Source organism: Zeus faber (assembly GCF_960531495.2).
Source record: "Zeus faber genome assembly, chromosome: 17".
NCBI lineage: Eukaryota > Metazoa > Chordata > Actinopteri > Zeiformes > Zeidae > Zeus > Zeus faber.
In genome coordinates, this window is record NC_137204.1 from 12,519,316 (window position 1) to 12,546,816 (window position 27,501).

The window sequence follows — 27,501 nt, forward strand, 5'->3', positions numbered from 1 at the left end:
GTCTTGTGGAGTCCATGCCTCGACGGATCAGAGCTGTTTTGGCAGCACAAGGGAGAGCTACACAATATAAGGCAGATGGTTTTAATGTTGTGGCTGATCGGTATATATATAAAATTGAAAGTCCTACAGCAAAAGTCATCCTCACCAGGAGGGAGCAGTATTCCACAATGCCCAGACAACGGAACCACTACATAGACACACACACACACACACACACACACACACACACACACACACACACACACACACACACACACACACACACACACACACACACACACACACACACACACACACACACACACACACACACACGTTTTCTGCAAATATCCGCAAACTAAAAAGTAGAAAGCCTTTTTTAAAGGTATCAAACTCGAAAAGCCGCCGTGACAAACTTCAGATTAAACGTTCCTCGGGGGGAACCTTCAGCATGCTGTCCATTTCCAGGCGTGCCCCGGCCAGCTCCTGGGCGCTGGGGTTGTACGCCCCCTCCGACTGCCGCTTCTTTCGGGCCGTCAGCACCATGACGGTAAAGCCCACTGTCAGCGTCAGCACGCAGAGGCAGACCAGCGGGATGGCCACCACCAGCCATGGAACACGCTCCCTCTGGGCTTGTTTCTGCAGGGGAGAAAGGAACAACGCTAAGTTAAGATAAGATAACGCTTTATTCAATTCAGGCAATACAGCTGCAAAAACAAACAGTGCTGTCCAGAAAGAGATACAAATTACAACATCTGATAAGAAATAACACATGTACACATCTATATACACAAAGCTAAGATGAGGTTTCACAGTGTTAAGCTGGAGAACTATGTTAATTAGTTAACATAAGGAGCAATATACAAACTAGTTAACATGAATTATCATTGTGCTAACTAGTAGCACTATGGTAACTAGATAACATGGAGTAGCACAATGATAACTATTAGCACTATACTAACTAGTTAACATGGAGTAGCACAATGATAACTATTAGCACTATACTAACTAGTTAACATGGAGTAGCACAATGATAACTATTAGCACTATACTAACTAGTTAACATGGAGTAGCACAATGATAACTAGTAGCACACTACCAATTAGTTAACATGGGGTAGCACAATGCTAACTAGTAGCCCTGTACTAGCTAGTTAACATGGAGTATCACAATGATAACTAGCAGAACTATACTTACTAGTTAACATGGCGTAGCACAATGCTAAGTAGTGGCACAATACTAACTAGTTAACATGGAGTAGCATAATGCTTACTAGCAGCACTATACTAACTAGTTAACATGAGGTAGCTCTATGCTAACAAGTACCATTATATTAACTAGTTAACATGGAGTAGCACTATACTTACTAGTTAACATTGAGTAGCACAATGATAACTAGTAGCACTATACTTACTAGTTAACATGAGGTAGTACTACGCAAACTAGTAGCACTATACTTGCTCGTTAACAAAAGGTAGTACAATGCAAACTAGTAGCACTATACTTACTAGTTAACATGAGGTAGTACTATGCAAACTACTAGCACTATACTTACTAGTTATCATGAGGTAGTACTATGCAAACTAGTAGCACTATACTTACTAGTTAACATGAGGTAGTACTATGCAAACTAGTAGCACCATATTTACTAGTTAACACGAGGGCGTTTTATGCAAACTAGTATCACTATACTTACTAGTTAACATGAGGTGGTACTATGCAAATTAGTAGTACTAAACTTACTAGTTAACATGAGGTGGTACTATGCAAATTAGTAGTACTATACTTACTAGTTAACATGAGGTGGTACTATGCAAATTAGTAGTACTATACTTACTAGTTAACATGAGGTAGTACTTTGCAAACTTGTAGCCCTATACTTACTAGTTAACATGAAGTAGTGTTGTGGTTAATTATTTACCCCCACATTACAAGAAACTGATTACATGCTATACTAAACCACTAATATAAACAGATTACATGCTATACTAAACTGTCAATATTCAAAGTACATGTATTAAAAACCTCTTTTATGTGTGTGGTTAAAGAACCAAAGAGATAAGGGAGTCATAAAAGATTAGCGGGGCTTGGTCTCCTATAGAGACATGGTCAGGACATGCTCGGGTAGAACACCAGTGGGAAATTGAAAGCAAGCCTATCCATGGCGCAGAGTTTCCAAGAACCATGGAGCGGAGCCTCTTCTGGGAAAGGGGAGGATGCATGGTGACGGGGCTGTGGTTGGCTCACATCCCGCAGGGAATGTGATTGGTTCTTTGGGAACCACCTTCAGGGGGAGAGGCTGCCTGGTAACAGGATTATGAGCTGTGATTGGCACACACCACAAAGAATGTGATTGGTTATTTGGAAGCTCCCCTTAAAAACAATAACACCCTGGTGACAAGACTGTAACTGGTTCCCGGCACTGAAAGAGGCAGGACATGTAATGGGAGGAGAGAACTTTGTGGGTATATAAGGAAGTCCAACGGATTTGTTTGTTCGTTGGACTCTGGAGTCCATCTCAATGTTTATTGCTGTACTTGACGCTCACATTGTGTAAATTAGTAACCCCACGTGAAAATAACCTATTACATGTTATACCAATTAGTAACCCCACATGAAAAGAACCTATTACATGTTATAAGACATGAAAAGAACCTATTACATGTTATACTAAACAACCGATACTCAAGATATATGTATCAAAAAAACCTCTTGTTTACGATAAAACCAAAATTAGTTGTATAAAAAAACCCTTTGGTAAAAACAGTCAGTTTCGCGAAGCCAACTCAAAGTTTACTGCTGTATTTGTCTTTCCGATACACAAACTTTTTCGTATCAGATTTTGTTTTGTTCCAGTGTTTTTTGTTTTGAAGCCAGAATAAGATATAGACGACGTCTAGTAATCTAGGCTTTTTCACGGGCCCAGGCCTGGACCTTTTTGTTCGCGAGAATTGACGAGCCGAGACAGGAGAGAACGACGACCAAGACAACCCAGAGACCTGGGAGAACCAGCCTGCACTTCAGAGACACTACAGGCCATAAAAATAAGGAAAGCAGAGCCTTTTTTCTGCAAATGTGTGTGTCTGAGTGCAGGACTCCACACAGGGAAAAAGTCTCTTCTCCAACAAACCTAAAATATTGACCTAGTTAAAAATAATGAGTGATCCTCTGTTGGATGTTGCTATAATCGGTTGGTGTGTAGTTTATCTTGTGTATGCTGAAGGATTGGTTTGGCTAACATTAACTGCCGCCAAACACGCAGAAGAACCATAGGGAAAAGGTGTAAAATTAGCACATCCATTGTCGCAGTTCCAGCACTGAGAGGAAAGTTTTTTGTTATTCAATTCCCGGGTCTAGTAAGAGACAATGAGGGGTATGTTATAATTACTTTCAGACTGAGCAGAGCCCGGATGTGGGTAAATGTACAGATTGTCTGGGGGGTTATCACAAAGTAATTATATACATCTTTCTAGTGTTGAGGAAGTATATCTAAAAAGGAACTAAGAGTTTATGGAGTTCAAGAGGAACTAAGTCGACACGACTACTGCGGATACCGCTCTCCGTCCTGTGTTGTCGCAGCCATAGGCTGTGGCATCCCAAGTGAAGGAGGGGACTGAATTGGCAAGGGAGTTTAAAGATTGCCTATGGGAAGGCAATCACGCGTGTTGCTAGAGAGCCTTTAAGGCGGCGACAATTGGCCAAGGAAGTGTATATACGTGCTTGTAAATATTGCTATTATAACCGTTAAATAAGCTGTGTGTCTGTAATTTAGCTAAAATATTATACATGAACCACCTGAAGTGAGGGGAGAGTCAGGAATAACACGCAGAGATAATTATAACAACCAACACAGGAGTGAAGGGACTCCTAGTGTTATTTGGATTAGCATTATTCACACTGTGGATCGTGGCACTGCATCTGTTATTGAGGGAAAAAAGGGGATAGTGGGCACCGTCCCAACCGAGATAGTTGGGAAAATTATCAATAAAAGGTCTGCATTAATGTGAAATTATTCCTTAATCAGAGTGGCTGTCTAAAATACAAGTTGAAAATAGTTAATGGACAAAGAACACTTTAGACTAAGAGAACTAAGACTAAAGACTAAAGACTGAAGACTAAGTTTTTGTACCAGAACACTATAACAGGGAGGGGGATTCAGAGACTCTCCCCCCTGCAACACTCCAATCCTCCCAATAAAGAAACGATATTCTCAAGATTATTGTTTGGTACATATGGTACATGTCAACGCCAAACTGCCGGTTGTCCCTGACCCTCACATGCTACTCTCTAACATTCCGCCTGGTACCAAATGGTACACAGTGATCGATCTATGCTTAGCCTTTTTCAGTGTTCCCGTAAATCCTGACTTACAGTATCTGTTTGCATTCACCTATCAGGGCCCCCAATACATATACGAGGTTACCACAAGGGTCTTAGACAGCCCAACAATCTTCAACAGGGTATTGGCCCAAGACTTACAGGACCTTCAGGTTTCCAGTACAGTTCTCCAATACGTTGACGATCTGCTGATTTGCAGTTCCACCAAAGAACAGTTTGAGAAAGACTTGGTTTGCGGTGCCCATAGCACTGGGAACTAGGGGCCAAAAAGTAAGAAAGTATAAGCTACAATTCTGTCAGCTTGGGGGGTTAACTTCTTGGGGAGGCAACTGCAAAGCGACAAGAGAGTAATTGCCCCATCACATATAGAATCAGTAGTTAACGCCCCAAAACTACAGACGGTGGGAGACATGCTCTCCTTCCTGGGCATGGCAGGATACAGTCGACCTTGGATTTGTGACTTTGCATTAAAAACAGCCCCACTACGCGTTTTAATTAGGACAAACGGGCAATAAAGCAGCCTTACAATGGACTGAGGAGACAGAGGGAGCCTTTGTGGCACTGAAATGTGACACGCAATCTGCCCCAGCGCTCGGCAACCTAGACTACGGTGGCGCAGTGCATTGCACTGCTGCCTCACAGCAAGAAGGTCCTGGGTTCGATTCCCGCCTGGGGCGCTGTTGGCACCGCGCTCCGGCGGGTTATCTCCCAAATAGGAGCCTTTCTGTGTGGAGTTTGCATGTTCTCCCCGTGCTCACATGGGGTTTCCTCCACCTACCATCAGTAAGGACCCCCACCAAAAACATGTACCCATCATCGTCTGACCAGCGATGGACACATATCACCTGGTCCCCGGGCGCGTCCACGTATGCTGCCCACTGCTCCTGGCTGTTCCCCTGGAGGGAGGACAAGCCAGGATGGGTCAAATGCAGAGGAACCATTTCACCGGCCACCATCAAAGCGTGTGTGTGTGTGTGTGTGCAAGCATGTGTTGTAGTGTGGTGTGTTGCGAGACTGTTTCTTCTTCTATTCTCAACCGTTTCACCTATATGTGGAAGAACATGCACGCTACGCATGCGCAGTGCTGATGCAAGACAGGCCGATAGGAAAACAACCACTAGCATACTGTAGCACTTAATTAGACAAGAAAATTCTGGTTCCACCTAAATATCTGCTGCCATGCAGAAGACTCAGAGAGAACATTTGCGGCTTATAGGAAAAGAGCGGCCACCTGGGTGATAGAAGGGGCAGGTGAAACCGCCCCGAAGGGACAGGCGGAACAGGAAGGGTCGGGTGTGACCATGGGGAAGATAACACCTCCCCGCAGGGAGAAAGACGTTCCAAGAGACTGGCTGCAAGCCGGAGAACCACGGGGCATCAGAGCGGAGACACCACAGGCAGCAGCCCAACAAACAGCAGCTCAGGGAAGTAGTGGGACCACTAGCAGTAGTGAAACCACAAGCCCACCACCTGGGATCCCAACAGCAGCGCCGAGCCACACACTCCCAACACCAACCACCTCTGCCACGTCAGCTCCAGACAGAGACCCCCCCAACACCTTGACCCTCACCAGGACGCCCTCACGCTCCGAGGACACCACCACATCCCACGCATGGCTGACTCCCCTCACCTCTACAACTCCAGTCCACATGGACTCCTCCCGCATCATCATCGACCAGAACAGCTGGATGCAACCCCTCAGTTGCAGCCCCACTACACCAGACTCTTCCGACACATCCAGCTCCTCGTCAGACGCAGCCACTCCAAACAACTCCCCACAGGAGGGCCCACAAACCACAGTGGACCCGTTTCTTTGCCCGACCTGCCACGGTGGCAGCTATGTCTTTGTCTGTTTTCCAGTCCCATCTGGCCAGGGTCCCACAAGCTACAGCCACCCGTCTATGTAAAATACAGGTCAGGAAACAACAGCGGATCCGGGCGCTAAGGGCCCGCCTCAGAGCTCGCCTTGATCAACTGGCATTTTACAAAGATCAAGTGGCCATACTCAATACCGCCAATGACAATCTGCACCAGCAGGTGACCACCCTCAATCAACAGCTGCGAAGGGGGCTTTGTGAACTTCATCACCAAAAGGCTACCGCAGATGAATGGTTTCTTATGTACCTGTTATATTAAGGTTGTTGTTGTGTGAACGTTGTTATTTGGTCATCTTTTTCTGTTTATACAACAGAAATGATGGTTTCGCATATTTTTATCCATCACAAATATTATATATTATATATATTATACAGAAGGTATTGGAGGCAGATGATCCACTGTGGCGATGCCTAATAAGCACAGCCGAAAGAAGAAGATATTATACATACATTTGTATATTCAGTTTTTTTCTGATAACCAAATATGACCTCCAATGTTTAAGCAAACCACACACCCATATTTCTCATATAATTCACTGATCCTCACACCTAACTTCCACCACCTATACCCTTATAGTATCCGTGTACTCACCACAGTTGTTGTGTTATGCATATATTTCTTATACTTACTACAGTTGTTGTGTTATGTTTGGTAAAAACAGCCGGTTTCGCAAAGCCAACTCAAAATTTACTGCTGTATTTAGCTTTCCGATAAACAATAAACTTTTTCGCATCAGATTTTGTTTTATTCCAGTATTTTTCTTTCCAAGTTTTGAAGCCAGAATAAGATAGAAACGTTGTCCAGAGATCCAGGCTTTTTCACAGGCCCAGGCCTGGACCTCTTTGTTCATGATAGGATACATAATAAACTTTTTTGCATGAGACTTGTTCTGTTCCAGTGTTTTTTCTTCCTTGTTTGTTGAGGCCAGAATAGATAGAAACGTCGTCCAGAGATCCAGTCTTCTCACGAACCCATGTCTGGACGTTTTAAGATTGCGATAGTAGTACTATGCAAACTAGTAGCACTATACTAACTAGTTAACATGAGGTAGTACTATGCAAACTAGTAGCACTATACTAACTAGTTAACATGAGGTAGCACTATGCAAACTAGTATCACTATACATACTAATTAACATGAGGTAGTACTATGCAAATGAGTAGCACTATACTTACTAGTTAACATGAGGTAGTACTATGCAAACTAGTTAACATTAATTATCACTGTGCTAAATAACAGAACTAGACTAACTAGTTAACATGAGGTTGCTCTATGCTAACAAGTAGCACTATATAAACTAGTTAACATTGAGTAGCAAAATTATAATTAGTAGCATTTTACTAACTCGTTAATATGAGGAACTATGCAGAAAATGTTGGAATTTTATGATAGTTGTATTCATTTACAGGATCATTCATTTAAGGGTTGGAAATGTGGCATTATGAAATAAAAGTGCCATGAAATAAATAAAAATGGCCATATGAAATAAAAGTCCCCTGAAATAAAAGAAACTAGTCTTTTGAAAAACATCCTTTTTAAAATAAAAAACATTTATATTTTTATTTATTTAAATATATTTAGAAATTTATATATTTACATTTATTAATATATTCATTGTGTCATTTATTAATTTCAGGATTCATTTCATAGGCATATTTATTTATTAATGTATTTGTTTATTTAATATTGACTCAAATGGCGTTCCATAGTTAAGGGCCAAGCTTTTAGGACTTAGCTAATTTGTGTCCCACCACAGCAAAAGCCGCCATCTCGGGCATTTCTAAAATCGCCAGGAGCAGCCAAATAAGTTGAAAAAACCTTTCTTGAAGGAAAATTAGATTTTTCCAGATTTGTATTCCTTTGTGTTTTTTTTATCGCCCAATGTATTTTCAAAACCAAGTTTGCTTTATAAATAGTAGAAAAACGTTAAACCGTGGAGTTAAATATTCCTGTTAGATTACATGGGGGAACGCAGTTCACTTAGCGAGACGTGGAACAGCGCTGAACAACGATCGATCGTTTCCTTTAAAGCCAGAGTCCAGGCGAAGATCATTCATCCTTATTCCATGTGATGTGAAGTCACAATGTGAAACCGTTTTGATAGACTTTAACCTTTAAATCGTACTACTCTTACACACAGAGCCATTGTTGTGAAACAGAAGAAAGAAGAAAAACCGTACGCGTCACGCACCTATGTCACTTCCGTAAACAGACAGTTAAAGCACAGCACGTAGGTGTTTTGGTCTCACTTGTTTGTAAAAACTTCTTCTCCGTATCGTTATCGATTACGCAAATCGGGTGGCGGAAGCTCTGAATCATATTTTGGATCTTAATCTGACCAGTGCGATAGATCCAAGTCGGTGTTAGCAGCACGAACTGGACTTTATTTTCCACGATGATAGTCAGTTCTCCAACAGCGATATGAAGGACAACAGTGACGCTGAATCTGATCTTACTCCGGACTTGGAGAACATTTCAAACAGCGGATTTCAAACTTAATGTTGCGATGAAGCGGAATATTTTCAAGAACCACCAGTTGAGCCCGAATATGTCCGTTGAGGTTGGTGACAGATTTTCAGATTTCATATTATCTGAGACTCATAATATTGATAGACTCTACATTTTGTTGTGTTGTCCATACTTTTAAACTCCAAAATAATTCCACTTTTATAAAACATGTATATTCTTACTGTTAAATAAAAGCTTTTTTAAAAACAAAATTAGTTGTGTTTTTGAGCTGTTCGTCATTGGCCCATTCAGCATTATGTTAAGTAGCCTTGAGGCTTTGTTTGTCCGCCAACCCAATTACATTCTGGGAGCTGGCTGAATGAACCCGGTCTGGGTAAAACTTTGGAGGTGATTATCTCAGAATCACAGTTTGCCACACCCTTGTTATTAACAAGTCATAGCTTTAAAAATATTTGCTTGATTTGCACAAGTGACACATTGTTTGGAAGCTCTGATTCATCACTTTCAAATGATGCTAAAAAAATCTTGAAAGCCGCCAAAAGACCCTAAAGTACGCGGTTGGTCACATTTATTATTTCAGGAGAGCCTTAAAACAAGCTAAATATGCTGAAGTGAAGTAAATATGATAGAGTAAATATGACATATGCCAGTGGTTTACCAACTATCTCGCAAATAGAACCCAAAGTATTGTTGCTGACTCTATTCAATCTACTTTTTTGAAGGTCACCAAAGGTTTTGGGTCCTTTACTTTTTATATTGTGTATTAATAATATTGTCTCTTTTGATAATGGTTGTAACGTACTTTCTATGCTGATGACACAGTGCTGTACTGTATTCATCTGCTGCAACACTGGGAGGAGCGTTTTCTATTTTGCAGATTGATTCGATCAATTGCTTAAACTTCTATTGAATGGAGCAAACACAAAATATATGCAATTCTCTAGATCACGCCTCTTGAAGGAAACGGACCTCTATATTTGCACTTTAGATGTTGCTGAAATTGAGAGAGTGCCCTACCACATCTAGCATCTCTGTATATTTATTGATGAAAAGCTGTCTTTTAAAATACATGTTGAGGAGCCAAAAAGTGAAGAGTAAAAATTGGTTTCTTATTTAGAAATAGATCATGCTTTTCGTGTGATAATAGGAAGCTTTTAGTAGTCTACCTTTCTGTCAGTACTTGACTATGGTGACGATCTATATGCATGCTGCCTCTACCACTTTGAAACACCTTGACACTGTTTATCACTCAGCACTTTGTTTTAATACTCGTGATCATTTTAGAATGCATCATTGCAACCTTCATCAGGAGATGGGATGGCCGTCCCTGGCTGCTCTGAGAACACAGCATTTACTCCTGTTTGTTTACAAAGCTATCTTACACAAGTTAGCCAACTACCTGACATCCTTTATCAAATGGCATTCAACTAATTTCAAGACTAGCTCTTGGGATTGGTTGGTTCTTGAGGTCCCTCAAGTTAAAACTGAGCTGCGATGAACTTCTTTCCGCTACTAAAAGTGTTATTTTTGTTGTTTTATTTATTGATTGCTGATTGATTTGTTGATGTATTTATGGTCTTTTAAAATTTGAATGTATGATCACTGCGACCAGGGCACCATCGAAAATGAGACCTCGGTCTCAATGGGTTTCCATGGAAAAATAAAGGTTAAGTAAAATAAAATAAAAAATGAATTTAAATTTCCTTCTATAAAACACAAAGTCATTAATATACAATATACATTATATATATTGATGTGCAAATTAAATGTATCACTTGTATCGTACATGAAAATGGGATGGATGGATAGATGGATATTACTGCAAATGAAAGTGATAGGTGAAAATATAAGATTACCTAGATTAAAAATGCTGTCAATTTATTGGACCTGTTGAACACCACAAAAGTAAACCCGAAAAGATTATTTTCATTAAATTGTTAAAGGACATACGTACATTTGTGTTACAGAGCGGGCCTGTGTAGTCAGGCGGACACACGCAAAAGAAGGCGTTCAGACGATCCAAGCAGGAGCCGCCATTTCGACAGGGACTAGACTCGCACTCATCCATTTCGGTCTCGCACCTTTTTAGAAAGAAAAAAATGGAGGCACCACAAACAACAAAAACAATGACAACACATTCATTCCATTTGTGAAGCTTAATATTTCCTTGATTTTATATACAGTATTTTTAATAGGCTTTTGTAATATAATAAATAGGCGCACCGTATTCCAGCGAAACCCGGCCGACATGTGCAGTTTGCACCCCATAGCCCGTCGTTGCAGACGCCTCCATTTGAACAATGAACATCTTTACCACATTGTAACGGAGGATACTCCCACCTGTCAAAAGGATTTTATTAATCACATTTAAATTTGTACTCTAAGCTGGAGCAAAAAATCCCCCCATTGAGTTCCCCATTCTAATACTCACTGGCAGAGAGGTCCGATGTACTCATGGGGGCAGATGCAGGTGTACATATTCGGACCATCCTTACACGTGCCGCCGTGTTCGCAGGCGTGACTGTCACACTCGTTTACATCTTCTTCACAGAGGCCGCCAGCATATCCCGGGTGGCACTGGCACTCAAATCCCGCCAAATGGTCTCTGCAGCGCCCGTGCACGCAGGGCCCCGACACACAGTCATCCGTGTCTGTCTGGCACCGGTTTCCCTCCCAGCCAGCATCACAGACACAACCATAATGGTTGAACAGGTCCTCACAGGTCGCTCCGTTTTGACACGGGTCGGAATCACAGACAGGGGCGCTTGAACAACCCCTTGTGACTTTCTCGTGTCCCACAATGTGGAACTGAGATGTCTGCGGGGCCTGGCGGTCGTCTAGGAAAGGCAGGTAGACCCCTCCGACTCTCACCACCCCGAGGCAACCCGTGAAGCTCTCTGCCACAGACAGTGTGGCCTCCCTCTCGTTGAGAAACCCAAGGCCTCCCGAAAGGCCGGGCGCACTGCTGACATCCATGATTCCGTCAACGGTTATCACCCAGTGAGAGGTCGTTCTCTTCGGCTCAGCCATTTCGATCGTCAGACGGTGCCAACTCCCGTCGGCCACGCGGCGTATGCCGGTAAAGACCAGCGTCTCTAGGGTGTTGCCGATGTGGAACTCCACGTGAAGGGACGAGTCCGCCAGGCCCACCGTCAGCATGTCTGAGCCGTGGTTGGCCCGAAGCAGCACCGCGTTCTCAGAGCGAGTGCGGAGCTCCATGTATATCGTCGTCACAGGTTCAACCAATGTACCTCCAGCACTGTACCGCACCGGGCTGTTCTCAAAAGTGCCATTGTACACACCTGGAAATTGCACATCAAATTGAATACAAGCTACAGCAAATACTTAACAATGTTCATTTGAATTGAATAAAAGACTGGAAGTATAGATTATATTATTGGTATAATACATTATGGTGTCCTTATCACTAGCCATAGCTTTTCCACACGCTTATCCTTACATTCATAGCCGTCGGACAGATCCACGCAGAGGCTGCCTTTGACGCAGGGATCACTGACACACCACACCCTCGTCTCGCACGTCTTTCCGGTGAAATTCTCCGGACACGAACACCTGAAATCGTTGAAGGTGATGGTGCACCTTCCTCCATTTTCACATGGCTCCGCCTTTTGGGTTGAAATGTCATGCCATTCGTTATCCAGTTGTTTCGGACAAAAGCAATCTCAAACCCAAACGTATGACTTCCTTTCCACTGCGGTAATTTAAAAGCACTTTCCTTGAGCCATTTATTTTGTTGGTTAAACAGAAACAGTGTTGAATGTAATCTAATAATTCACTCACTTCTATCAATCTAAGACAAATAATAATTGAGGGCAGTGTTTCCCAACCTTTCTTCTGCCAGGGCACCTTTTTCTATGATGAAATAATCTCACAGCTAAAATTGTCTGACGCATGTATAATCATGCTTATTATTATGGCCTACTGATGGTTAGTGACACAAGATTCTTCGTAGCAAACACATTTTTTCACAGAAAAGTGGGCGAGCGAGTTCAACCTTGACTTCACAAACTAAAAATAATTACTAACGACTAAATTAAATTCCAAAAAAAGATCAAGGAACTTGGCACAATTCATATAGAATGTGACTAATTTCCTCTTTGCATTCCACCAAAAGTAAATAATTCTGTCACCTGACTGTTCTTGCTAAATCAACTGAATCAAATGAACAGTCTGAAAGTGGAGCGACGCTTTTCACTGAGTGACTCGTCAAGAACCTGATTGGGAAAAAGACTTTCATCACTATGAATACAGGTACTCCTCACACCTAAACCTACCAGTTTAACACTGTTTGGACTTAGGACCAGCTCTCTGACCAGTCTGTATTGTATACTACGTACAATACTGTGGCGTGCACGGAGTCTCAGCACCAAACATCTCATCGTGCATCACCCTTTATATACTATATACACTATATATACTGTATATATACTATATACAGTATACTATATATACTGTATACACTGTATACATCTCATCACCATTCTCAGTCTCGTTCACGCAGTCTGTCAGTATTCACTACAATAGTGTTTGCAATGGCCACGCCCACCTACCGTGAAATAACACGGGTCCTCGCTTATCAACCAATTTGCTTAACGACCTGGTTGTAGGAAGGGAACTAGGTCGTGAAGTGAGGAGTACCTGTACTTACATGAGACTTGTTCTGATGAACACAGAGTTGGTATCCTGACTGGAACTAACATATTAGTACAGCCTTGCAATTTTGATCTTGTAACACAAGAGCTCATTTCCTTTTTTTTAAATTTTTTTTATTTTGAACAGGATTCTTAGGGTACTTATCATTCCTACCTGGCAAGTGTCGTCACTGATGCAGCCGTTTCTTAAGTTTTCAGCATCACTTGGTAAATAGAACATCTCTCCCTCTGAGCTGCTCCACCCGTCTAAATCCAGACGCACTTCGTCCAAGCGGATGTCCTGCAGACAGCCTTTGAAGTGCCCACCCCAGATTTCCGAGTTCCAATTTTGAGGGAGGCCTCCTACGTAGGCCAAATCTCCGTTCCGTACCCCGACCTCTGGGATCTCTCCTATTCGATAGCGTAGACCCCCGTGCTCAAAAATCACCTGTCTGTGCTGGACCTCCACCTGTAACAGTTGCTTCTCGCCGGTGATTACAAATATTGGCACTGTCAACGGGGAACTATCCGGAAGGGAACTCACAAACACCCTCCCCATTCCCAGATAGACGGAGAAGTAGATCTCTCCCTCCTCTCCTTTCGAGGGTCTCCGAAGCTGAAAGAGCAAGCCGTCAGGCTTCAGAGACCGCATGAAGAAGGAAACGCTGAAGTTGCCCGGGTGACTGTTTCTGATGTCGAATGTGCTGTAGCTCATCGTGTCTTCGTGACTGTATGTCCAAGATTGGAATTCTAGAGAAACAGACATTTGCTGTTGTTAACGTCAGCAATCCCAGCCAATGGAAACATTTCAGATGTTTCAACTGATATGAAATCCCTTCATTTAAGTCACGAGCCAAATTGCTTTATAATCAGATTATAAAGGCTGCATTGATAAGAAATGTTGATATTTAGAGCTGAAGCGCTTACCCTCTGAGCAGCTCCCGCCGTGGAAGGGACGGTGACAGTCGCATCTATACCTCGTCCACAGGTCTACACAGCGTCCATTTCCAGAGCAGGGGTCACTCGTGCACCATTCGGTCTTACTGCAGCCCAGCTCGTGGCCTTGGCCCTCGGGAAGCTCCTGGGGTATGATGGCTTTAGAGTCAATTGCCAGGTCTTCTATACATCCGATAAAACTCGACGCGCTCACGGTCTGCTCCAGAAGCTCCTGCGGAGCACCGCCCACATAGACATGAGTGAAAGCTCCAGATGGGATGAAGGGAGGTCCGTTGGGGGTGCTGTCCGTGATTTTACATCCTTTATTTTCGCAGCCGGGGCCTTTCAAAATCAAAACCAGGCTGTCCTTGGCCACAAACGCATGCGTTTCCCGCCAATCGCCATCACTGACCAACCCGGGAAAAATGACCTCTAGTTTGGAGACCCCTGAAGAGGCCCTTGCAAGAAGACCGCTGCCCACAATCTCCAGCTGAAGAAAGTTGGTTGCATCGCCTCTGTAAAAGAGTAACATGTCGGGTATTGTTGTCCTGAAGCGTAGCTGTACCCCCAATGCACGGAGGTCTCGGTGCTCAGCTTCCCTTTGCATCCGATGCTCAAGAACAACCTCAATGTGGATAAATCCTGGAGTCGAGAAGGAGAATGTGGTCGGCGTAGAGCATTGCTCGCCATGGAAGCCGTGCGGGCACAGGCAAGTGTGGCCATGTTCTCCACCCCACAGCCAGGGTTGGCAGGTAGCTCCATTCTGACATTGATGGCTGACACAGCCGTACAGTTTGTCAGTGCAGGTGCCACCTCCCCATGGAAGTTCACCAGCCTTGGCCTCAGGACAGTGACAAATGTAGGCGGCCACGCTATCTTCACACCAACCCCCATTGTTGCAGGGCTGGCTCAGACATTCATCTATGTCCATTTCACACGTACCACCTGTAAGATGACACGACGGTTAAACTGGCACTGGCTGAATATTAAGAGGTGATAATTAAGCAACCCATTGGCCCAGATTGAAATGAGGAAATGACTGCTCCAAAAAGTAGAATTTCCCTCTTCCTCTCAAAGGCTTTGTCCATTACATTCTCAAACAGAACTCACTGAAATACACTATTTTCTCCCTTTCCCAAAACAGCGCACACACCGTTTGATAACTAATGAATGCCTAAACATTATTCACTTGGTAAATGATATCCCGTTGGTTTAATTTAGGTTGACTGTGAAAAGAGTTGAGAAACTGGAGATGAAACTAATACTAATATAGTAAAAAGGGTCTTACCGGAGAATCCAGCAGTGCATATGCAGATGTAGCCATTGATTTGATCCTCACAGAGGCCGCCATTCTGACAGGGTTCGGACTCGCACTCATCGACGTCGACGGTGCAGTTCTCTCCTGTGATGCGACAGAAAAGTCAGATACAATTCCCAAAATGGAAAAAATAACAGATGTAGGATGACGGTTCTTATTTGTTCTGACCTGCAAATCCTGGCTGACACTCGCAAATGTAGCCCGCGGCGTCCGCGAAATCAAGCTCCCAATCCATCTCCCAGTGCGAGGGGTCCGAGCGCTCGAAACACACCCCGTTGTTCTTACAAGGCCGCGCAGCGCACTCATTAATGTCAGTTTCACAGTTCTGTCCTTCGTAACCTTCAGAAATAATACATTCCTTTTGTTGAGTATTTCTCTAAATTATATTATGTGTCGAAATTGCAAATGGTAATTAAATCACAAAACAAAAGGAAGAACAAGCAATTTTCTGTTGTTCACAATACAAATAATAATATAATAATAACAATGCTAATAACAATACTAGAAAAATATTTTACATTTGTATTGTTATTAATAAAAAATAGTAACAATGATAAAACAATGGCAATAATATTAGAAAAATAAATGTTATTATTATTATTATTATTAATAATAATAATAATAATAATAATAATAATAATAATAATAATAATAAAAATAAGGTTTTTCGTTATTTTAAGCAGAATTCTGTAAGTATATAACTTGAATACCTGGCCAGCAGAGGCAGCCGTACTCCTTGACTCCCTCCAAACAGGTAGCCCCGTGCTGACATGGATCAGATGCACATTCGGGGACGTCCTCTTCACAGTGGTCCCCCATGAATCCTGTCTCCGTGCAGTCGCATTTGTAGCTGCAGACCGGAATTAAAAAGCGCCAACAAATTGTAATATGTGAAAAGTCACAAACAATAATTTAAAAGGATTTCTATCCCCCCCCCCCCCCCCGGGACCTCTTTCACTTCTCCGCAAACTATGTGTTTTGTTGGTAATTCATGAACAACTTTCTTTCCTTGAAGGACTAACCTATAATTTATTTTTATCACGAACGCAAATCCTCATCAAGGGCGTTTAAATGGGATGACTGCTATACCTGTTTACGAAGTCGTGGCACGCAGCTTGGTTTTGGCAAGGCTCGCTTGCGCACTCGTCGATGTCCACCTCGCAGTCGGTTCCATCGAATCCGGGCATACACTCACAGGAGTACATGCCCATGAGGTCGTGGCATATGGCTTCGTTGTGGCAAGGGTTGGACTCACACTCATCTATCTCAATTTCACAGTTCACCCCTAATTACGCGGAGAAAACAATATTCAAAATAGAACAGTTACAGTCATTCTAGTTGAATGACAGTAATATGGATAGCATTTAATTCAAGTTATTGCCATAAGAATCCAAATTGCAATAGGACTGTAAAACTATATAAAAAACGATATATAAAACTGTGTGTGTGCGTGCATTTGTGTGTATATATACACAGAGTATATGCAGTAAACTATAATAAGAAGAATAAACAACATATTTAACATTTAACCGTACCTGCAAACCCAACGAGGCACTCGCATAGGTATCTGTCCTTCTCGTTGATGCAGGTGCCGTTGTTCTCGCAGGGCCGCGAGGCACACTCGTTGATGTCGATCTCGCAGTTGTATCCCTGGAAACCCGGCACACAGAAGCAGTGGAACGCAGCCACGCCGTCCATGCAGATGGCACCGTTTTGGCAGGGCTGCGACAAACACTCGTTCGAGTCCTCCGCACAAGTGTCCCCCTCGAAGCCTGACGCGCAGCGGCACCCGAACCCTTCGGGCAGCAACAGGCACGTCCCGTTGTTCTGGCAGGGTTCGTCGTTGCAGTCGGTCACGCGTGTCTGGCAGCCGTCCCCTCCGTGACCCACCGGACACCTGCAGAAGTAGCCGTTGAGCTCGTCTATGCAAGCGGAACGAGGCTCGGAGCAAGGGTTACTGGCACATTCGTCCACGTCCTCGGTGCAGTTGTCGCCCGTTAGTCCGTCCGGGCAAACGCAGCGGAATTCCACAGTCCCCGGAGTGCTGGTGCATTCCTCGCAGGCCGCAAAGGAGCAAGCGTCGTATAGTTCATCGCAGTCTTTGCCCATGTACCGCACCCCGTCTTTGGGGCAGATGCAGGCATAGTCGTCCATCGTGTCGACGCAAGTTGCTCCATTTTGGCAGGGTCCGGACAAGCATGTATCTGAAGTGGCGTTACAGAATATCCCTACAAAAGCAGAAGGAAAACAAGAAGTAATTAACATTACGTTGAAGTCAATTCGTATCGACATCTATATCGCACAGCTCCCAAGAGAGAAAACCCCCCCCCGATACCTTCCGCTACTGGCTGAAGTACCCATCCCCTTGGAGGCAATCACAATACAGAGCAAGAATTCTCTCAGCTACTCTAAGGGGAAAGGGTCGTTTGGGCAGGACGTGTCACGCTCGCGTCTTAAGGTATGTGAATCTTCTACTCCAAACAAAATAATTACTGAGGTCTAAATTAATGTGGGGGAAAAAAGGGAGAAGCGACTTCTCATAAGTCTTCCTAAATAAATAATTTTGACAGAATTAAGCGATTCTCCACTCGGAGCCCAACCAAATCCCCTGACTCACTACACCGACAGAATCAGACGGGATTATAGTCGACATTCTGACTTTAATGTCAGAACTCCAATAAATGTTCACATGTGGCCCTAATCCCCTTCCGTAGTACCAAACGCGCAAGAGTCGGAATATTTACGAAATCTCTTGACCAAGTCACCTTTTTGGAACCATAAACTCCGAAAAGAGCCAAACGTTTCATCACTCAACACTCACTCGCACACTGTGGCGCTTGAGGCGCACGCGCGACCCACGTCAGTCGGCGCTCTTCTGTTTTCGCTGGAGGGTCGAGTCTCGGTTAAGGAATGCCTGTGCACCTGGCTTCAATGACTGAGTCACGAACGACCGACCCTTTCGTGACTCCCGTCTCCCGACTCCTCGAAAAGATTTGTTCACTGCAAACAAATCGTTTGCGAGTCTGGCATCACTAGATTGAAGCGGAAGAGAAGGGAACATTTGTAAGTATCTTGTGTTGTCGTTTGTGTCTTATGGCCAGCATGTAAGTAGGACAATATTCAAGGGTGGAAGTAATTCATGAAAACGGCAAATTGCCCGAATTAAATAACATTTTTCGTTTTTTGTCGTTGTGCTTTTTAAGTAATTTCTGTCAAGGCAACGGATTACTAATTCTTCTTTAAAAGGTTCCTGTTACGCTCTGGCAACAAAGACTACTCAACATGACAACAAACCTTGCAAGAAACTAGAACATTCATTGATATTATATTGAAATATTGCCGTCAGATAACTCCGCTGATAAACGTTTAAGTTTGGAGTGATGTCTCTTCATTCTTTTAAATGCTGGTATTGCTGGAGTCAAAAGATTATGGTTGTTCTTTTAAAAGTAACTAATACTCAGGTGTGTTAGGGTTTACAGTAGCACTTTTGTCATCAATGGCCGTACTTGAAATGTTCAAATAATAATACTTTATCTATCTACACCTAATTATAAATTGTCTTCATTTGAAATTACTCTCCACTGATATTTACAACAAGCCAGGACACTCTTAAAGGAACCACAGATTGGGATCCATTTCAAAGAATAGCTGTAAAACGAAACAATAATTTTAGACTTATTACAGACATATAAAAGACATGGCCAAAAGTATGTGGACCCCCTTTCTAATTAATCGGTTTGGCTATTTCAGCCACACCCATTACTATTGGGTGCATAATATCCAGCATAAAGCCATAGGAGCTACCTTTCCAACAAATCACTTCATCACATTTCTGCCCTGCTAGATCTGCACGGTCGACCGGGGAGATCTGGCAGATCATTATTTCTGTAATTGTGAAGTGGAAACGTCAACAATTGCAACGACAGCTCAAACACGAAGCGGTACGCCACACAAGCTCACAGAACAGGAGCACTGAGCGCTGGCGTGTGTTGCATGTAAAAGTCCTCTCTCCTCGGCTGCAACACTCACTACCAAGTTCCAAACTGCCTCTGGAAGCAACGTTAGCACAAGATCTGTTCTCCCTGAACTTGGTTTCCATGGCCGAGCAGCTGCATACAAGCCTAAGATCACCATGCACAATGCCGGTTGGAGTGGAAACGGATTCCCTAGAGTGATGAATCACGCTTTACCGCCTGGCAGTCTGATGGACAAATCTGCCATTCTCAAAAATCTATTAATGCCCATGGTTTTGCTATTAAATGTTCAACAAGCACATACAGTATGGATGTGTTGTTCGGGTGTCCACATATTTTTGGCCATGAAGTGTATCTTTATTTTTTATTTATTTAATTGTTGGTTTATTTTACAGGGAGAGTGCACATTAATAAACATTGCTGTTAATGCAGCAGAGTTAGCCAAGAGGCTATTTTTCATCTGTAATCCCTGGACAGATGTCCCAGTCACCCTAAAAATAGAATATTAAAACAGAATATAAGATTGAAATTACAAAGTGATTGAGATAATTTATAAGCATGCACAACGATAATAAAAAGAAAAGAGACATAAAGGGCATGCACAGTATATAAAATTCATAAATCTGTCTGACACAATAAAAGTCAAACCACAATAAGACATACATGCAGGTACATGAGGACAGACTGTCGATAGCAAGATAGCTATAGGTGACAGCAGACAGCAAGGAAAGTTCAGCGCAGCAACAGCAGCAAGGTGCAATTGAGTTCTAGTGCTGACAGAAATGAGTACTAATTAACCATTTCTTTAAATTAGCTGTAAATAAACTGTATGTCTCCAATTCTCTAATAGTAGCTGGGATGGAATTCCATTCTAGTGCAGCTTTCACAGAGAAAGCAGACTGAAAGTACTTCTTTCTGAGTGGCATAATGCAATCCCCTCTTGCTGCACCGATTGTAAACTGTAATCAGTTGTTCCTCTGTTGATAAACTGTCACAGCGGAGAAGAAGTGAAGGCATACATAATCTTGTACATAAGACAGATACAGAATCCTAGACATAAGACATGTCTAGGATTAGGATTGTTTATACAAAGACTGTAATGGTTTTAGAGAAGTCGCACGTGCAACCAGGTTGTTAAACAGTAAGTGATATGGGAAATTACCATAGGATGCATGTACATCTTAGCCGCCTCTGTTGACATGTAATCTCGAATGAACCTGAAGTTACCTGATTACAGACCTTTTTCACCTGAGCCTTGAAAGAAAGTATGGAATCAATCAGAACTCCAAGGTTCTCGCGTCCTCATACGACCTGTAGCCTCTCCCCGATACAAAGACATCTGGCTCTAGACTAGAATAGTTTGTCTTGGTGAAGAACGTGCATGCCATTTTAGACAAATTTTCTTGCAAACAGCATCGCTTTGACCATGTTGTTACATGAACCACAGTTTGTGAGATCATGAGCAACTTGTGACATACTCCTACCATGTACATACAGGTACTCCTCACTTAACGACCGAGTTCTGTTCCTAGGACCAGGTCATGAAGCGAATTGGCCGATAAGCGAGGACCCATGCTATTTCACTATAAGGGGGCGTGCCAATTGCGAATGCTAGTGTAGTGAATACTGAGAAAGGTGATGCGCGATGAGATGTATACAGTATAAATAGTGTATATAGTGTATATAGTACAATACAGCGCGCTGCGGTATTGTATGCAGCATACAATACAGACTGGTCAGAGACAGGTTAAACAGGTAGGTCCTTAAGTGAAGAGTACCTGTACATTACAGTGTCATCCGCATACATTTGGATGTTGGTGTCAGGACATACAAATGGAAAATCATTGATATAAACCGATCAGCCAAGACATTAAAACCACTGACAGGTGAAGTAGATAGCATTAGTCATCTCGTTCAAATGGCGCCTGTCAAGGGTTGGGATATATTAGGCACCAAGTATACAGTCAGTTCTTGGGGTTGATGTGCTGAAGCAGGAAAAATTGCAGGCGTAAGGATCTGAGCGACTTCGACAAGGGCCAAATTGTGATGGCTACATGACTGGGTCAGAGCATCTCTAAAACGGCAGGTCTTGCGGGGTGTTCCCAGTATTCAGTAGTTAGTACCTACCAACAGTGGTCCAAAGAAGGACAATCGGTGAACCGGTAACAAGGTCATGGGCGCCCATGGGCTCAGTGATGCACGTAAGGAGCGAAGTCTAGCCCGTCTGGTCCAATCCCATAGAAGAGCTACTGTAGTACAAATTGATGAAAAAGTTGATGGTGGCAATGATAGAATGGTGTCAGAACACACAATGCATTGCAGCTTGCTGCGTATGTGGCTGAATAGCCGCAGACCTGTCAGAGTGCTCATGCTGACCCCTGTCCACTGCCGAAAGTGCCTACAATGGGCACGTTAGCGTCAGAACTGGACCATGGAGCAATGGATGAAGTGGCCTGGCCTGATGAATCACGTTTTCTTTTACCTCACGTGGATGTCGTGGTTAGGGTCCGATCCGATCGAGCGTCTGTGGGCAGTACTGGAACAACATCCCAATCCATGGGGCCCCCACCTCACAATTTACAGGACTTAAAGGATGCTAGTGCTAACATCTTGGTGCTAGATACCACAGGAGACATTCAGAGGTCTTGTGGAGTCCATGCCTGGACAGGTCAGAGCTTTTTTGGCGGCATGAGGGGGAGCTACACAATATTTGTGTTTATTCATGGTAGTTTTAATGTATATAATGTAAATCGCAATGGGCTCAGGAAAGATCCTTGTGGGACACCTGTGGACAGACGGAGGGCAGCTGATTCTTGATTCTGTACTCCAACACCAACTTTATCTCACACCTAAAAACGGCAGACTCTGGCACAGGGTTCCAATACCTTAAATAATAAAAACACCGGACTCTGAAACAGGGTTTCCATACCTCATACAAACAACTGTAAAAAAAAAAGTAACAGGTCCTTTCCAGAGGACCTGGTTCCTCGGAGCAGTGCGGCCTCCTTCCCCCAGGGCCACGACAGACTGCCCCCTCCTTCCCCCCTCCTCTGTAACTTGGCTGTTGCGGAGGCTGCTGGAGGGGTGGCCTGGCTGCTGGGCTGCTGGATGGTCCCGGCGGTCACTGCTGGGCGGAGGAGCTAGCCGCAGACAGTTAGCCATCGTGGTTGCTGCAGCGGGTTCTCCCCTGGTCCTCTGCCGGACACGCTGGGTGCTGCTACTGCCAGTCGGGAGAGGGTTGGTGCTGGGGCCGCCCATTGACCAGCTGGTGGCTCCAGGGCGTCTTCGGACGGCCCCTCTATGTCCCTTCTCCATGCCGGAGGGTCCCTGTTCAGGTGCCAGTGTGGTAGTTCTGCCTGCCACATGCCATCCAAGTGACATTTTCAGGGCCCTCCGGCACAGAGACACAGACGACGATGGGTTGTAGACACCAGTTTATTGTAGAGAGGAGGCTAGGTAGAATTAGCCAGGAGCAGATCGAACATGTCATGACAGGGCTCCTATCCTGAGTGTGTGTGTTAGGATGGGGGTTTTAACCTGTTGCTCGTTAGCCCAACCAATGAGCAACAGGTATGCAGCCACCCTGACCCAATCACCTAGATCCAGGTCAGGTGTGGCTGCTCAAACCATCCCATCCCCACACCACAGCCTGTAATTACAGGTGGATAGGGGATCTCCACTTTTGAATATTTGATCAACAACAGCCCATTTACAAACACTTGGAAACATTCCCTGAGAAATCAAAGGGTTAATAGGTATTAGGATTGGTTAGTATTGTACTGAGCTCTTTGAGCAAAACTGTTTCCATACCAAATATACAGTATTCTTTGCTCTGGATGGTTTAAGAGATCTAATAATTCTCGTAGCTTCTGATTCAGTGACATTCCTTATGCTGAAAACCCACTTGATTGTATTAACTGGACAAATATTTGTATACTTTGGTGAAAATCATTGTGTTCATTGTAATCATTACAATATTGCAAGCTTTCCATTAGCTTTAAGTTCAAGTAGTTTCCCCTCTTTATTGTGATGTCCTCTTAGTTTAGTTCCAGATAATTTTAGAATTACCTCTTGCCTTTTCTATTATAGTCAAGAAAATAAAATCTGCCTTAGCTTTTTTTTTCTTCTTTACCAACTTGTTGCTTAACATAACAATGGTGTCTGTCATGGCTCAATTTGGTTTCAATTGACCTTTTTAAGACAAGATCCCGTTCTTTCATCAGTTTTAAAATATCAGCATTTATCCAAGGGACAGTGTTCTTGTTGTTTTTGTGCCTAAATTTACTGTTAAAATCTTTCAACAGTGCTCTCTATTTTTTTTTGGATAATGTTTGACTGTCTTCCTCATGGTCTATTCCCAACAGTAGATCATCCCATTCAATCTGTTGTTCGTACAAAGGGGAGAAATCATCAGTGAAAGCATTTTTATTAATTTTTAAGAATTGAATTCTAAAGTCCGGAAGCACTCTGGGTCTTGAGTTGACTCATTTGAGTGACACATAGAATACTGTACATTTTGTTTTTATCTACAGCATGACTATGTCTATCTCGATTAGCTCTTAAGCAAGTCACAGTTTGTACCTACTGTAGGACAATGTCTGGTGCAGATATTGTGCGGAGAAACACATTACACTCTGGTCAAGAGCACTATTAACTTGTTTTCAGAATTTGTACCCATCAAATTCGATTTAATGGACTATACGGTATGTAACGTGAGCAGTACACGTTATCATGTACATTTTCTTCTTTTAAGCGGTCGGGTAATCTTGTTGGTTTGAGACCACTATTATGGGGCGCCGTAATTGAAAAGAAAAATAAATAAATACAAGAATACTGAGTTAAAGGTCATATACTGCTTTAAAATAAAATTGCATGTGTCTAACTTTTAAAAGATACCCAATGGTATCAAGGCGAATTACAACGAACAAACACCTCTCTAGATACAATAATATTCTCTCAGAGTTGTATATTCTTAAATGGATACTCAACTGCATAGTCAAATAGTTGTTGGTTTTTGCTACTTTAAGCCTTGTTTAAGCCCTATTTCTTCAATGTATTTCTGAAATTCAGTCGAGTACTGTCATTGCAGGCCTTCAAACTGCCAGCCTGCATTAATACGAATGCATTTGGCTCGCGGGCCACCAGTTGAATAGGCCTGGCATAGAGATTTTTTTCTACATTTCTCTCTGTAATTATTGAAATGCTTTGTGTTAATGACCCTCTCCATTGTGGGTAATACTGCGAAATCAAATGGATCCATGACCAACATAAGGCTTTCACAGAAAACGAGAGTTGAGAGTAAAACTAAATGAGACAGTCATCTCTATTTATGTTAGATATTTGTTGAAAATCTGAATTTGGGTGCAAGGTACAGGATGGAGCAATTTCATTTTATTTCATGATCACTATTTTGGAGACAAAACCATAAAGCTGTTATTTGACATCTGGTTTCATCTGCAAACAGACAGAATAGCAATTATGTGCACATGCACATACAATTGCTAGACCCTAATAGGTGATGTATCGTTTGTAATAAACATGTACTGTACGCACATCGTCGTCACTAAGAACCAAGTGATTGATTCAAGTTCACATGTGTCCGATGCCTCCCGTCTAATACTTCACCATGTCTGCTCATGATGTACCTACTGGCTGAAAATAAGAAATCTGGGCTAAGGTAATCCCATTTTAATTGTGCTTCTTGGCAGCTAGATCTTGGAATGCCAGGTATAGAGGGATTTGCGACTCCTTTGCCACCATTTGCACCAGAAGGTTCATGTCATATCCAATTCTTGTTTAGGTGCTTCCTCCCCCGCCCCGCTCTGAACTATCATTAGGGCCAAATGTTTACAGCACTTGGACTTTAAAGATTACAGCGTGCTCAGGGTGAGTTTAAGCCACCTGCAGAATGTTGATTTCCAGCTGGTTTGATAGCGTGACGCTCCCTGATGTAATTAACAGACTTGTTACTTGGGGTTATTTTAGGACTTTGTGTGACCATTACAAGAAATGGGATTTTTGGTCTACATGAGAACACTGCTTTATGTTCAATTTATATTTCAAAATGTACTCTCAAAATTAGGTTTGTATTTACTTTGTGAAAAATAAAGTATATACATATATATAATAAAACAATATTTACAAAATAATATCAAAATTATAGCTCCAAAGTGTAACAGCAGTCTAAGTCTTCTATGCACTTGTTGCCAGTCATGTGGCATTTCATTTATATATATATATATATATATATAAATATAGTACTAATTTCAACAAGAGCTTCTTGGTTTATTATATATAAATGGATATGACTGTAAACAATCAAGATTGTATTAATTGTATTCTTCTTACACCTCTTGTATTCTTCTTACACTTATTCATTAATTCATCATTCATCTCCGTGTCACCATTGTGTTCATGGAGAATTATGGAGAATTCAACTTCAAATATACATTTTTGATTCACTCTCATATTCTAGATATCAAACCTCTAGCGTCACAATGTGTGGTGGTATTAAAAGCCCATGCTCTATGACCAGTATTCGATGTGAGGAATAAACCTCTTGAATCTTGAATCAAATATTTGGTCATAGAGCATGGGCTTTAAATGCATATATTATATGTATTACCAATCAAGACTTCTAGTAATGACACTTCCATAGGCCACATAGCTGCAAAACCTTTTTTTTGACATATTCTGTCGTTCAATGTTTTTTTTTTTCTTTACCGCCCCAAATCTCATATATCAACTTATATTTGGGTCTTAAACCTACCCCCCCCCCCACCCCCATTTTGCTTCCAACCAGGTTTGACAGCCTCTCTGACCCCAGAGCCTTTCCTTCGTATAATCTCACTAGACCTCATCGGGCCAATCCCCCTGCTCCACTAAGCTTCTAGTGACAGGATACCTGCACAGATTACAGCTTTAGGCTGGACTCTGGTATTTTATCTCTCTTCGTTTAAATGGCAATTTATTGATTAAGATCGTAGAGTTCTTTAAAAACGACAGGTACAGTTCATAAGAATACTGGTTAATTGGCCAAAAAAGCAATCCACCTTCAGCTCATCAGCTTGGAAATAACCTCAAAAAAGACTAGTTGATCGTTACATACAAATATATGTATATACTGTGCTATAACTGTGCAAACTATTGTAATAATACTGTAATAACATTGTAGACATTTACATAGAAATAACATAGTAATCATTTTAATTTTTTTATAATTATATATTATACCTACTAATTTGTTGTTATCATGCCTGTATGTACTATTGTATACATTTATTCATTCCATACAGTATATCCATTTATAGTTATATTTTATACCCACAGCCATACTCGCAACCATACTGCCACTTCCACCACCATACTCCCACTTTGCTTTTAACTTTCCCAACTTAACTTATCATGTGCACAGAATCACTTTTTGTATATTCTGTATAAATTTTTATTTATTTATTTATTATTTATTTATTTATTTATTTAATTAATTGTATTTATCATATATATAAATATATGTTTTTTAGATATTTTTTATGCTGATACATATGGTAAAGCACCAATCTTTACCACAACCAATTATATTACATGAATGTACATTATTCATAAAACAGGATTAATAAAATTGTAGTTATCAAATAGACAAATGTATTTAAAGCATTTTAAACCAAAATACAAGCAAAGAGTGGCAGTATAGTACATAGAACCTGAGAAGTGCAATAATCTTCCTATTCTCCTCAATCTCATTTGAACTCAGTTTTGCGATGTCTGTCTTAAATATTATAATATCTGAAATTCCTCAGTGTTCTGGTCCGTCTGTGCTTTATCACAGTGGCCGTACTCTTCCCCTCACATTACCCGGTGTGGAATGCTAATCCCTTTGAGTGGCAGGATAGCTTTTACCACCCCCAAGTGTGTTGTAGTGACCCAGACCTGTGTGTGTGTGTGTGTGTGTGTGTGT

General features: G+C 42.3%; 1 protein-coding gene across 1 annotated transcript in view; it reads right to left on the reverse strand.

Annotated features, from left to right (window-relative positions):
* Positions 1 to 396: 396 nt before the first annotated feature.
* crb2a (crumbs cell polarity complex component 2a) overlaps positions 397 to 27,501 on the reverse strand; it is a gene marked incomplete at both ends in the record, with an annotated part of 29,943 nt that continues 2,838 nt past the window's right edge. The window contains 12 exons of the mRNA XM_080018270.1: positions 397 to 618; positions 10,619 to 10,745; positions 10,888 to 11,004; positions 11,096 to 11,966; positions 12,125 to 12,290; positions 13,492 to 14,066; positions 14,244 to 15,197; positions 15,541 to 15,654; positions 15,739 to 15,909; positions 16,281 to 16,420; positions 16,660 to 16,855; positions 17,106 to 17,798. Coding sequence (XP_079874396.1) covers positions 397 to 618; positions 10,619 to 10,745; positions 10,888 to 11,004; positions 11,096 to 11,966; positions 12,125 to 12,290; positions 13,492 to 14,066; positions 14,244 to 15,197; positions 15,541 to 15,654; positions 15,739 to 15,909; positions 16,281 to 16,420; positions 16,660 to 16,855; positions 17,106 to 17,798 — 4,346 coding nt within the window. The remainder of the gene's footprint in view (positions 619 to 10,618; positions 10,746 to 10,887; positions 11,005 to 11,095; positions 11,967 to 12,124; positions 12,291 to 13,491; positions 14,067 to 14,243; positions 15,198 to 15,540; positions 15,655 to 15,738; positions 15,910 to 16,280; positions 16,421 to 16,659; positions 16,856 to 17,105; positions 17,799 to 27,501) is intronic.